The sequence below is a fragment of the Barbatula barbatula genome (genome assembly GCF_947034865.1).
Source record: "Barbatula barbatula genome assembly, chromosome: 19".
Lineage (NCBI taxonomy): Eukaryota > Metazoa > Chordata > Actinopteri > Cypriniformes > Nemacheilidae > Barbatula > Barbatula barbatula.
In genome coordinates this window covers 21,183,711-21,197,613 of record NC_136782.1, presented here as the reverse complement: position 1 = coordinate 21,197,613, position 13,903 = coordinate 21,183,711, and the positions used below count along the sequence as shown (strand labels likewise).

At 37.3% G+C, this 13,903-nt stretch overlaps 1 protein-coding gene across 1 annotated transcript; it reads right to left on the bottom strand.

Moving 5' to 3' along the window:
• Window positions 1–3,160: 3,160 nt before the first annotated feature.
• ppp5c (protein phosphatase 5, catalytic subunit) lies at window positions 3,161–13,118 on the bottom strand. Its single transcript, XM_079481129.1, has 13 exons — window positions 12,975–13,118; window positions 11,190–11,431; window positions 9,153–9,300; window positions 8,638–8,759; window positions 8,491–8,556; window positions 8,302–8,400; window positions 7,693–7,798; window positions 7,471–7,613; window positions 7,307–7,394; window positions 7,132–7,172; window positions 6,497–6,675; window positions 5,351–5,432; window positions 3,161–4,653 (listed from the first exon to the last, which is right to left on the bottom strand). The coding sequence occupies exons 1-13, from the start codon at window positions 13,060–13,062 to the stop codon at window positions 4,591–4,593; spliced, it is 1,467 nt and encodes a 488-aa protein (XP_079337255.1). The 5' UTR covers window positions 13,063–13,118; the 3' UTR covers window positions 3,161–4,590.
• Window positions 13,119–13,903: the final 785 nt, after the last annotated feature.

The following is a 13,903-nucleotide window of genomic DNA, read 5'->3' as shown; positions in this document are numbered from 1 at the left end:
GCGTATGACTTCAAAATATAGCGAGAGCAATTCTAATAGTGCGTTCACACCAAACGCGAATGAAGCGTTAAGCGCGAGTGTTAAGCGCGAGACCTACTTGCGGCGCGATTCGCGCGAAAGACGCGAATTTTCAGGAAACTCAGAGGGCCGGTTTCCCGAAAAAGGATAAGATTAAACCAGGACTAGGCCTTAGTTAAATTAGGATATTTAAGTTATGTTTAAAAACATACTTTACAAAAAATATCACTGGTGTGCATCTTGAGACAAAACAATCGCACTGATATATTTTAAGATATGCCAGTGTAAATGATTTTCGTTAAAGACACCTCTAACATTTCAGTTAGTCTGGGACTAGCCTTAAACCCTGTCCGAAACTGCCCCAGAATGTTCAAGCATTCAACACTCGAATAGCGCGATTTACCGCGTTTGGTGTGAACACTCTATAAAACGTTCAACTTTATAACAATTTGTTGGTTGTATGTGTTTAATATCGTCTTTTTATTCTATTATAAAATGGAAACAAGTGACATTTCAGAAGGGCTCTTCAGGAAAAAATGTTATCCTGCCTTTGACAACCCAGCAACTTTGTGAAAATATAATATTGATGTCAAAGCAAAGTGAAATCAAAGTGAGATTAATGCTTCGTTTAGCCTACTGTGACTTACTGAGACTCATTTTATTGCACGTATGCTTGTTCGCTTTGGATAAAGGCGTGTGCTAAATGTAAATGATGTTTCTTATCTTCATATACACAGACGGGCTGTATACACTCAATGGTCAAATCCAGGTAGATATGTTACACCTTTTTAAGGGGAGGCACTGAAGATAAGTGGACTTTAGTACATATTTAATATGATGTGAGTGAGTGAAAGACGTGTACTGTCCTTGTACATTGGCTGGCCTAAGTTCAACAGTATAAATAAGTCAAAATAAGCTACGGTTACTATAGTTAAAACCACAGTATAGTTCAATATTAAGGTGAAGATGGGAATATGGATCAAACACGATATCAGAGATAAACGTACCCCACAGTGTAAAGAATAAGTAAGGGATAATCCACAGCTAGCCGTGCGTTATAGGGTTTTAATGCACGATGTGGAGGCCAAGAATCACCCGACGTGAAGTGAAGTTTAAGCTTTTAATGTTTACAGTGTAATTTTACATCAAACATGTTAAAATGATGGTTATTTTGTAAGGTAATGTCAAATGTAATCAAACTGACTGGAGCTACCCGTGTGTTAAAGGGTTAATGCACACCTCCCAGCCAATCAGAATCAAGTATTCATGGTATAAATATAAATATATGAAGAGTTGTTTTCAAAACATTATATTTATATATATTTTAAATATTTATTTTATATTTTTATTATGGCTGAAATCAAAACAATGATATTAATTGGACTGCACATTAAAAAACATGATCTTTCATCTCATTTTGGAACCGAACTCTTCATATAAATGAATGTGTTCAGGATTGAAAATAATACAAAATATATACAATTTCCTCCTGCTTAGTTATATAAATGTTGCCCTTCTTATCAACACTCTTGTCAAAAGGTTCATCAAACAAAATGTTTAATAAAAAACAACATGCAAGCACTTAGAATGCAAATGAAAATGATTTTTTTAATCAATTACTCAAAGGTCTCTCCTCTGTGTGTCCGTTTCTTTTCAGGGAGCATCTGGTTAAGGTATGCATCCTATAATGAGGGGGTGGAGTGTGTGTCAACAGAAAGCTGTTGTAGGGAAGCACTGGGGTGTAAATAAAACATGAAGCATCCTGACGCATGGCACTGGGGTTGTGTAAGGGCCAAAGAGTGCGTATGACCTAGAAGCGTCTTTTGTATCAGATTGGACATTAAAGGTCCTTTGTAATTATTACACAGCGCACTGGAACACCTGACTGTATTCACTTTGAGAATTTTGTTTACATTCAGTCATTTAGCAGACGCTTTTATCCAAAGCGACTTACAGAGAGTTCATGGAGCAATAAGCGACATGTCATACAAAGAGCAATAATACAATAGGTGCTAATACAAAGATACTAGTTCAACAAAAGCCAGTTTATACAAACACAGAGGGGGTTAATTTTTTACGTGTGAATCACCTTTCAGGGCATATTATGAGAAAAGCCTTGTGCCATCTAGTGGTTATGGCTATGTATTGACATTGAAAAGTACAACAACCTAAACCGTATCATCCAACTCTTATTTGATCTCTCAGAAAACAATAAACAAACCTAAACAGATGTTTAAAAAAGATATATATATATATATATATATAATGAAATGTAGTGCTTATATTGTTCAAATCTAGCATGCTTATGTTTTCTGACCATCACACAACAGATTTTAGCTGTATTCTGTAATGCTCTCCCAAAACCTGCAATTATATTTTCTTCCGTCTATTAAATGTTTCAGTGTTTGTGAAATCAGGCGATCGCAACCAGCACTGGGGAAACGACAAGCTACTCACATAATAAAGAGGTTGAGAGACATAAGCTTCCCATCTGAAATACAGTTCATGTCAAGACGTACAGAATCTTGAAACTATGTTGTGATTTTACAATGACACTGTATCCTCCATGGAAAAACACTGTAAAATACTGCACTGTAGTACAATTCCTACACTGTACGGCCTACGGTAACAGTGAACTTTATTAAATGCAGTACGTTCATTTTACTTTATTCTTTAGAAAAGTAACATTCACTTACTACAAATGTTTTGTGAACCCAATATCTTCACTTATTAAGGAGAACTAAATAAATAGGTAGGTAGACGGCTAGATGATGGGTTGAGTGGGTAATAGACAGGTAGGTTGGTAGACAGATTGGTGGATAGTTAGGCTAAAAGGTTGATTGAAGGGTTGGAAGGTAGTTTGGTAGACAGTAAATGAATAGACAGGAAAATTAATTATGTTGATAGTAGACTGGCGACAGACTTGTAAGTATAATATTTAATATAATATAATATTTAATTATGTCATTATTTAATATAATAATCTACTATTTAAAATTTTCTCAGATAATATCTAAAGTATATAATGAGATATTGAGTTAGGTTGAGTAGAAAGTACTTTTCACTAAATGCCATCTATTATATACAAATATAATAAATAAACAGCATCCCTCGGTTATAGTGAAACCCAGAAAAAAGTGATACCAGTTCAAACCTTTTATTTATAACAATCAGACGTGATGACTATTGTGCATTATTGAGATTTCCCATCCAGTCATGTCAACTAACAAAATGAAATCCTGTCCACGATAAAGATATGACCACATTCAAGATTGTTGGACTGGCATTTTTTTTACTGAACTTTTTTTTTCCAAACATGTACACAGAAATTCCAATGATACAGTATATATTTATATATATATATACATACACGTTGGTGTACATAGTATCCTCTAAAAAGTCAAGGGCATTGGCTGCTGTGCGCTTAAAGAGAGGAAGGCTGTTTTATTTAGTCCACACCGAGGGTACAAGAGCTGCTAGACAAACATATAGTGGTTGCCTACAAAATGAAGAACACCTAAGAGCTACGGAGCTTTACAATACTGCACTTTCCCCCTGCTGAAGGACAAAGAGCTGAAAAAGTATGTAGTCAGCTACTGGAGTCATACAGTCCTTAAAATTTGTACATTGTTGTGGGCCACGTAAATAAAACGGATGCATCATGGCGTTTCTGATGGATCTTTTTTTATGAAATTGTTTTTTATTAATGTAAGGAAACTGGCTTTTTCATGTTTTTGATACGAGTCGCATATTTTACTGCTACAGTACCACACGGTCCGTACTCTGGACAAAGGACTATTCATACGGCTTTTATACACTCGGGCCTGAACTTTAAAATAAAAGCTTTATGTAGATGACCCTTGAACATGTCTCCAGTTGTGGTCTAACACACTTACTTTGTGATGCATCATGTGTGCTCATTCTTTGGTACAAGCTCCTGCTTAAAGGGATTGTTCACCCAAAATGTATGTCATCATTTCCTCACCTTCCAGTTGTTCCAAATCTGTATAAAAGTCTTTGTTCTGATGAACAGAGAGAAAGATATTTGGAAGAACGCTTATAACCAAATAGTTCTGGGGCACCTTTGATAACCATTGTATTTTTTCCTACTATGGGAGTCAATGGGAGCCAGATCTGTTTGGTTACAAGCCTTCTTCCAAACATCTTTCTCTCTGTTACTCAGCACAAAGACTTTTATACAGATTTGAACTCGAAGGAGAGGAAATGATGACAGAATTGTAATTTTTTGGGTGAAGAATCCCTACAGCTAAACATCTCATTGTGATTTTTCAAAACTGAGCAGCTCTATATCAATGAACACATTATTGATGGGTGGGGGGCTTGTTTAACGCAACGATGATCTTTTTTTGACTGTGATATCTATCCAAAACAACAGCTGAAAGCACAGGCATATTGAACACTGTCAAATTGTATGTGCGTGTACACTAGGAAAGAAAACAGTTTGTTCAAACATAAGAAGAAGAATGTGAGAGTGGATCTGGAGGAACTGGTGTGCACTTGAGAACGGAGCAGCTAATGTGGGATAAAATGAGCACCAAAGGCTTCTTCATCCTACATCATCCCCATCTGCATGAGAGAGTTGGCATAAGCCATCGGCTTGACATTCGGATGAAGCTAAGGAGAGAAAGAAATAAACCTTTTTTATTACAATAATATATTTTTAGTGTAGCCAAGTAACACTGCAAAACAAAGAATACCAATAAGTTTGCAATAAACGCCCCCAGTTAACTTCCGGTTTGTGTTTAGCTAATGTCTAATAATAACAACTATTTATATTTTAGTTATGTTAATATTATTTAAATTATTAATTTACAGTATAATATTTGTATTAAATAAATAATTTGTTGAATATTGTTGTATAACAATTTGTTGAATGTGTCCTGTAGTTCGGTCGTATTTAAAGAAAGCGTACGGTACATTGACATCTAGTGGTTGAGTTTGGTATCGCAGTCTAAATTAAAAATATTGGAGAGACAAGTTTAGCCAAGTAACTTTTCTTCTGGGTTTCTTTTGCTACTTGTCAGAAATAATCTACAGGCGCTTTATTGTTTGTGAATGTGTCCCGGACGTTCAGTCGGGTCACGAAAGTGCGTAACGTCTGTTTATGTTCTTAAGATGAAACTCTCTATAAGATATGCAATAAGTTTCAAAAACTGAACATTTAAAAAACTAAACACTTCATACACTCTCAATATACTCAGTGAAATTGTAGTTCGGCAGATAAAAAGCAATTTAGCACAAACAGACAGAGAAATGCAGTTTAGAAACTATACAAAAAGGAAAATATCAATCAAATATGAAGTCTACTGACCACAGCAGTAAACTGATGAAACTCTGGCTTGAGGTCTGATCCCCTGAGGTGAATGTAAGCTCCTTTATTAGCCATCTGGTCACTAAGGACACAAAGAAAGAAATCAGTCAGTTTGTTCCATGGGCGAGAGACACATTTGTCAACATTGTATTTATTTTTCTAAAAACGTTTAAACTGTGTGATGTAAGGCTATTAAAGACCTCTTCAAATGAGTCAACTGTATATAAAAACATCTCGCCGGGTTCAAACCAGCACAATGCTTGAAGGATAGAGGGCTTTGGCAGTGAGGACAAGTTGGAGGGTCTTCTCCTAACGCTTGTCCGGGACAAGTGAATGTTTTGTATGGGCAAATGAGAAAGAATTTGACAATTAACTTAAAAAAAGAAAAGAAAAATAAGTATAATATTCTGTGCTAAGAATAGGTGCATTAGACAGAGCTGCAAGTTTGTGCGAATTGCATTTGGAGTTGTTGCGTTTTTGTGTGACAATAATGGCGCAGTGCATTGAATCCATAGATGCTGACCTGGAATGCATTTTTTGTGTCATCTGGCTGTTCTGTGTCTGAGTGAATGAGTTGCACAGATCAACATACTATACGCATCATGGTCGTGGATTTGTCTGAGGATATGAACACATGAACTTCATCTCCAGAGTTGCTCTGAGAGTTTATTTTACGAGCATTTTACTGTTTGAGTGAAGCCGTCGTCAAGCACGCTAAAACTCAAGCGTAAAATAAAAGTCTTGTTAACCTGAATACTGTAGTATTTGCTAAACGACATTTTTGCACCCTTGTAGTAAATTGATAAAAAGGAAGTAAACACTGTAGTATACTATAGTAAGGTTCAAAAACCCTATAGTTGCTAAAGTTTGGTAATATCCTCACAAAGTATAAAGGTCTGTCAAACATAAATGTAAACGTTACAATGCAAATAAATGAATTACAATGTTTAATGTGGCTAAGGTACATGTTTTGGTTCAACATGGTTCAAGATTTGATTAAATAATAAATGTCATTGTCCTCGATTTTATGTTTAGTGTTAAATCTACGACTCAAGGTAAAATATTGTTAAGACGACAGCATGACGTTTACTTTGTATACATGTACATGTAATGTGTAAATGTAATGATGCAGAGAGAGTTTTGTACCAGTAGTTTGGCGCGGAGAACACGGTGATGCACTTCCCTGAGTGAGTGACCTCATAACCCTCGCCTTTCACCTCATGACTGCGAATTATGATCTGCAATTTATTTTGTTCCAGGAAGCGCTCTGTGACATCAGGCCCAAACTGACAGCTCACGCCCCGCTTACTGATGGATCGCCCGTTCTGGAAGAACACTCAACAATGATATACATAAATGGAGGAGTGCTGTAAATTCTGTATCATACTTTTGTAAGCCCGATTTCAGATGAATCATAAAAAAGTCACGATTACTGACACGACTATCAAAATCTGACCCTCAAAAGGTTTATTCTGGATATTTCCGTTGCGAGCTTGAAAAAATAAACCTTTTGATTTTATTAATGTGTACACTAGAACGTACACAATGAGGAGGAGGATTATTTTGCTGTTGCAGCTTTCCTCTTTCTCTGGAATGCCTGTTATTATCTTGAAGCGTTCACTATTCTTAACTTGAACCACACGATGTCTTGAGGAAATCGAAAAAGTTTGTGTTCTCAGCCGAGTCAGATTTTCCTAACAATTGTGTCTAAGAAGAAGCCTAGAGTCACTTTATGAGTCTCAATGAAATGAAAAACTCGAAGAGGAGAACAGTAAACTGACCTCCGGCTGAGGATCTGACCACAGGAGATCGCACATTGGACCTGTTCAACAAAGATTATATATGCGGTTGCACAAAATGTAAACATTCGATTTGTATCAATTAAAGTCAATATAGGCCTGTTTTTACTAAATCATTTGTGAATAGTAATTTAAAGACTTCGTAAACACTTCTTACCCGAATCTGGAGGTTGCCTGTTTCTGTCGATCTTTCTAATGTCATCTAAAGTCACGCCATCTTCACTAAACAGTCCTCCGTGCATGACCTGAAACAGATCACATAACTTCAGAGCTGTATAAGGTCGAGAGCAGAACGACTGCCGTGAATCTCACGCGTCTCACCAGGACTTTGTTATTGATGCACTGAGCGAGTGGAAGCCACTGGAAGACCTCACTGAAGAGCTGGAACATCTGAGCGGTATACTTCGCTTTGACCTCACCCTCGAACCCATACATCTGATTCATGTTATCCGTCTCGTGGTTACCTTCACAACACAGTGTGTGTTAAACGACAAAACAAGAACGTGTTTGCAATAAAGAGAAACTTTGGGGTTTTCTTCTCACCTCTAAGAAGGTAAAAGTGTTCTGGGTAAAGCAGTTTGAAGCCAAAGAGTGTGAGAATGACCTCTAAAGAGAAAGAGCCGCGGTCCACAAAGTCACCGTTGAACAGCTAAACCCTAAAGTCAAGGCTTGTTAACAAGATCACTGTGGACTGTATTTGATACAAAAGCAGTTTAACCGTTCGCTAGCATGCGATAAAACCAGTAACAAGTCAATAGAGGTTTGACGTAAGGGTGTGTTCACATATGCCATGTTTGGTTTGATTCAACCAATACCCATCTTTTCATCGGTCTGGGCCCGCTTGTTTGGTGCGCACTTTTCAACAAATCAAAAACAGGAAGTGATAACAATACACGACCCGAAAACCAAGTGATTTGGTTATATAAAAGGAGTGTTTAATAGATATGTGCATGCGCATGTAATGGAGGAAATTCTGGCGCAGTTTTGACTGCTAGCAAGTTAGCGGCTTGCGTAAAAAACCCTCATATGCGCAAGCAAGGACTAGATTTTTGTATCTTTTGATCCAGACCAAAAGAACCACACTACACATATGAACGCACCCTAATTTGACCGTAAACATTATTAATAATACAGCAGTGAGTAAAAGGATACATAAGGATTAGTTGGAGACGGTAAACCATTCAAGTCAAAGATATTTAAAAGATCATAGTACTGGCCATGTGTGTCCCCACAAATAGTTATTTTCTCTGTCTAAAAACAAGGAGACATGATTTCATAAAAACACAAAGGAAGCTGTATAGAGACGTCTTTAAATAAAAATAACATGTTTAATTCTCTTACCTCTTCTAATGTTATCTCAACAAGACTGGGAAGTTTGGATAAAACCTCTTTGACTTGAACCAGCATCTGAAAGACAAAAATGTTCGCTCAGAATATAACGGACTCAAATAATGATCCTACATGACCATGTATTTGAGAAGAACTCACCTGGTAAGCACACTTTCTGTGCAGTTTCTTCTGGTCTTTGAACCAGGCCATCATTTCTTTCATGAACTTCAGCGTGACCTTCCCATCTTCAAGTTTAGGTCCATTATAATCGTCCTCGATCGCTGGAATAAAGAACACCGCATCAATAAACATGAGCTCGTAAAACAGCCTCAAACCTTAAACAACAAGTTTTTCTCATTTCTTTAAACCTAAAAATGATCAAAGATAATCAAACTAAAAAAAGAATTATTCTTTTGTTTTGTTATTTGTTATTGTTGCAACACATTTGGACGGCTTAATGAATGACAAAACTGTATGCAATTTACATATTTAAATAACACTGTTCTTAGCATACGACTTTTATATCTGTACCTCCATATATACAGTTTCTATCAAATCATTCAATTCCATGTTGTCCCTTTAGTTAGTATTTATTAGTATTAGCATTTACAATTACTAGTATTTTTAGTAGGACAGCTAATTACTTAGCATACATGATGAAATAGGAAACATACTCATGCTCTCGATGTCTAAGGAGTCGACTACGGATCGCTTGAGCTCGTCGCTGGCAATGGCCCGTTCAAAAGCCTTCTGTTTGACGATCTTATTACATTCCTGGTACTTCATCTTGGCATCTTTGTCATTGGGCCGCACTCGCACTACCTGTAAGTGTAAAAAACATGGCGAAATCAGAACAGACAAAACCTGTTAAAGGGGGAGAATGTGCCAAATGCAGGGCTGTAGAGTAGGTACGAGTAAGTATGCTAAATTATCGGCCGATAAATGATCATTTTAAGGTTATCGTTTTGGCCGATAATAACATTTATGCCGATAAATTTCTATGGAAGAACATCTATAATTTCTTTATTAGATGAAAAAAACAGAAAAGTTTGAAGGTTAAAGAATCTTCAACTAGTGTAAAGTAGGCTTTGTACATGATATTCAGGGGAAAAGATAACTAACGGTTCAATGTTATCTGCAGTCAAAGGTTTTCACTTTTTGCCTTCTGTTTAAGTCTTAGGGAATGTTATACTAAGATACTGTATATCGGCCGATATATCGGTTATCGGCGTACAATGCTAAAGAGTTATCGGATTTTTTTACATATTGCCGCATCCCTATCATAGAGTAAACAAACATTGAATCATTTCAAATGATAACATCACATCAATGCTCCAGATCTTTTGTGGTTAACAATCACAGACAGAGATTTGCATCACAACGTTCATTGTGCCCGTTTACAGTTAATCATTTAGCAGACGCTTTCATTCAGAGGCCGCCGTTCATAATCACAATGCAAGCATCTGATGGACATGAGAGTTTAGGTATGCAGCTGCAGTCTTTCGTTTCCTGAAACGCAAAAAAAAAAATTCCAGCTTTGAACCGATAAATAGGTGCAATTTACTTTATGTAATGTTTTTAAAGGAGTAGTTCACTTTAAAATTTTATGATAATTTTCAGGCCCCCGTTTAAGTGCATTATTTGGATAAGAACTAGGCCTGTGCAAAATATCGACATATTGCACATGTGCATATCGCAACATGCATATCGCGATGGTTTGCGATGAATGAGCTTATTCATTCTTTGAAAAGTTATGTATGGACAAAGTTTTAGGTCGATGCGGATAGTATAGGATCTATCTGGCACGCCAATGTTAGTTGTGATATGCATGCGTGTGCATGATAGCGTGCGCGTGCTCTGACGCAAGTCAGTCAACAATCCGTGTGGCGAAATTACTTGTTTAAATTTTGTTCGGTTAGAAAATGTCAGATTTGTTAAATGCAACAGTAAAACATGGCTGTTCACTTTCAGAAGTTAAAATAAAATAATGTGAAATACATGTTGGTTATATAATTTCTTTAATATATTTTAATACAATTTAAATTGACTTTAGAAATATCGTATTGCATATCAAATATCGCATTATTTAGCATGCTATCACATTTTTCCTCAATATCGCACAGCCCTAATAAGAAAACTGGAAAGCATTCCTCATAAGCCTCAATTTGTTCTCGGCAGAAGAAATAAACACAAACACGGCTCGTATGACACGCGAATGATCAATTATCATGAGATTTTAATTTTAAACTGAACTACTCCTTCAAGTGTAAAATTATTTTAGAAACTGAAAACTTTCACTGAAATTCCATTTTATAATGCCAGATTCATTTGGCAGTGGAACTACACTCAGCTGTATTAAAAAACGGAGTAATCTTGAATTCAAGTGTCCAAAGGAAAATAAATGAGGAAATATGCCGGAGAGCTTTTTCATTTTGCTTTCAAAATGTAGGCATGCATTATCCGTCTCAGAGATTCGTTTGAACTTGTCTAAATATCTCATAAGCGTGTACAACAAAGACAGAGTGTTGTCTACCCCTCTCAGCTATATACATACTCGCAGCCATAAAATAGCGGCTGAATGACTCATACAGTACAGAGATGACCATACACTCATTTATTCCAAAATTACATTATAAAGTTGAAAAGCTGAACCTTCATTTGTTGTCTTGCGACATTTCGATCACAGCAATAAAGCAAATGCCCAGTCTTACCGTCTCGTAATCCTTGAGCGCGGCTTTGAACTTGCCGAGGGCCATGTTGGAGGTGGCGCGCCGGTAGTAGCCCTTGATATAATTCTTGTCCAGCTCCAAGGCTCGAGTGGCATCTGCAAGTGCATAGCCATAGCACTCAGTGCGCAGGTAGGCCAGACTCCTGTTACTGTAGTAGACGGCATTGGAGGGGTTTAACTCCACTGCTTCCGTGTAATACTTGATAGCGTTCTCATAGTCCTTATCTGAAATTAAATGAAATGCCATTAAGACCCATTAATGACCTGAATACCTGAATGAGGCCATCTAAAAAAATATGGATAGACTCAATGAATTAGTCAATCGGTTAATCAACAAGTAAAAACCCGAGTTGTACCCGTGACACTGCGAGTGAGGGGTTTGCTGTAGGGTGGTCGAAAGATGTGGCCGTGCGCATCAGCATTTAACATTCAGTTTTAAAATAGCGCCACTTCAGGAGCGGCAACTGCTTGAATTAATTGACTTTTTTCCTTTTTGGGATGGTACCACTAGTCGTTGTTCCTTTGCAGAGAGTGCAAAGGAACTCTCTGATCTGGCAGGAACATAGATCTGCATTAGCGAGTGGAGATACGATGGTGCAGATCCGGTGTTGGTCTTGTAGGCCAGGAGCAAAGCTTTGAACTTTATGCGGGCGGCAACAGGGAGCCAGTGTAACCTGATGAAGAGCGGAGTTACATGCGCTCTCTTCAGTTCATTGAAGACCACTCTTGCCGCCGCATTCTGGATCATCTGGAGAGGTTTGATTGTGTCCAGCCAGAAGCGCATTGCAATAATCCAGTTTGGACAGTACAAGAGCCTGGACTAGGACTTGTGTAGAGTGCTCCGATAGGAAAGGTCTAATTTTCCTAATGTTGTAGAGGATGAATCTACAGGACCGGGCGGTGCTGGCAACATGACTTGTGAGGTTAAGCCGATCATCGATTACCACTCCCAGGTTTCTGGCTGTGCTGGACGGTGTAATCGTTGATGAGCCTAGTTGAATGGCAAGGTTGTGGTGAATCTTTGGGTTGGCCGGGATCACAAGCAGTTCCGTTTTTGCAAGGTTTAGCTGCAGGTGATGATCCTTCATCCAAAGCGAGATGTTAAAGAATTATCAGTTATCGGCAAAAATGTAAACATCGGTGCATCCCTAATAAATTGGTGTGAAAAATGCATTTAACAAATAAATACAGAAATGTAAAAACACGAACTTAACTGCAGTAAACTATTACAATTATAGCCTACAGTAAATTAAAATTAAATGTTTGCAGCTTTGGTCCTGCGTTTTAGAAACATCACGAATTTGCAATTATAACGATAGAAGAGGAAGTCTGATATTATCGCACAGGGTAATGTAACGTTAATAAATTACATGCAAAACTCTCTAAAAATGAGTGACGTAACCTTTACGAGTTCCTGGATCTGCCGCACAAGAAAGTTTCAAGTCGTTTTTACAACCATGACAGGGAATCAGCATTTTTACACCATTGATCTTCCTATTATCAAGCATTTAAGGATTGAATAAAAGCATCTAATTAACCATTACCACATCAATTAAAGCCGATCACATAAACAACGACGCAAGTCATTTCACGATATAAAGTGCTTTCAATGAGTCTTCCATGTGTGTGATTCATCGTGTTCAGCTCATTGAGGCACATCTTACACTCATCAGCACTCCACACACTCTCCAAACACGTTTAGCACAGCCCCACCTTAAACATATAACCCCGATCTATTATTTGCAGTAGGTGCAGGTGCCATTTGTACCTTTAAAGTAGTTATTCGCCTTCTCCTTGAGTTTCTCTGCACTGGCACTCCGCTCCTCTTCCGCCATCTTCTCGCTGCCGTATTCCATTACTCACATCACTGTCGTAAAACCTGGCACACGGTCGTAAAGCGGTATTCGCGTAGAAAAGTCTAGAGCCGCACAGAGCACGTGTTTTGTCATCCGAACACCGTGTTTGGTCTTATATATCGTGTTTTGATTATTTATACGGAGGATATGTGTATTTCTATCGTCGTTAAAAGACATTTTGTACATTTCCAATTCTGCAATGCAAAATAAAGTCACTATAATGTCTGTGGTTCTCCCCTGAAAACGGGTTTTTTATACATTTCTACATTTTCGGGGATTTATTTACAATTAGCCTACTTATGAACGTTGCGTGCTTTATTGAACTTCAACAATATAGTAGGCCTTGGGTACAAAGCAATGAATTTAAAGGGACAGTTCACCCAAAAAATGAAAATTCTGTCATGAATTACTCGGTTTCTAGTTGTTTCACACATGTATAGATGTCTTTGTTGAGAGATATTTTGCAATAATGTTATAAAACAAAAGCAGCGTAAGACACATTTAAATGGTTATACTTAGAAACAAAATGAATAAGTATAGTCGCTTTGGATAAAAGCGTCTGCTTAATGCATAAATTGTATTCAAAAGTGCCCCAGAACTGTTTGTTTTTACCTTACATTCTTCCAAATATCTTCTTTTGTGTTCAACAGAACCAAACTATGACTACATTTTTCCTACTATGGCAGTCAATGGTGCTTCATATTGGTTGCTCACATTATTCCAGAATATCTCTCTCTATGTTCAACCCAACAAAGACATTTATACATCTTATATGTCTGGAACAACTAGAGTGTGAGTAATTCATCACAGAATTTTCATTTACCCTTTAAAGTCTAAACTT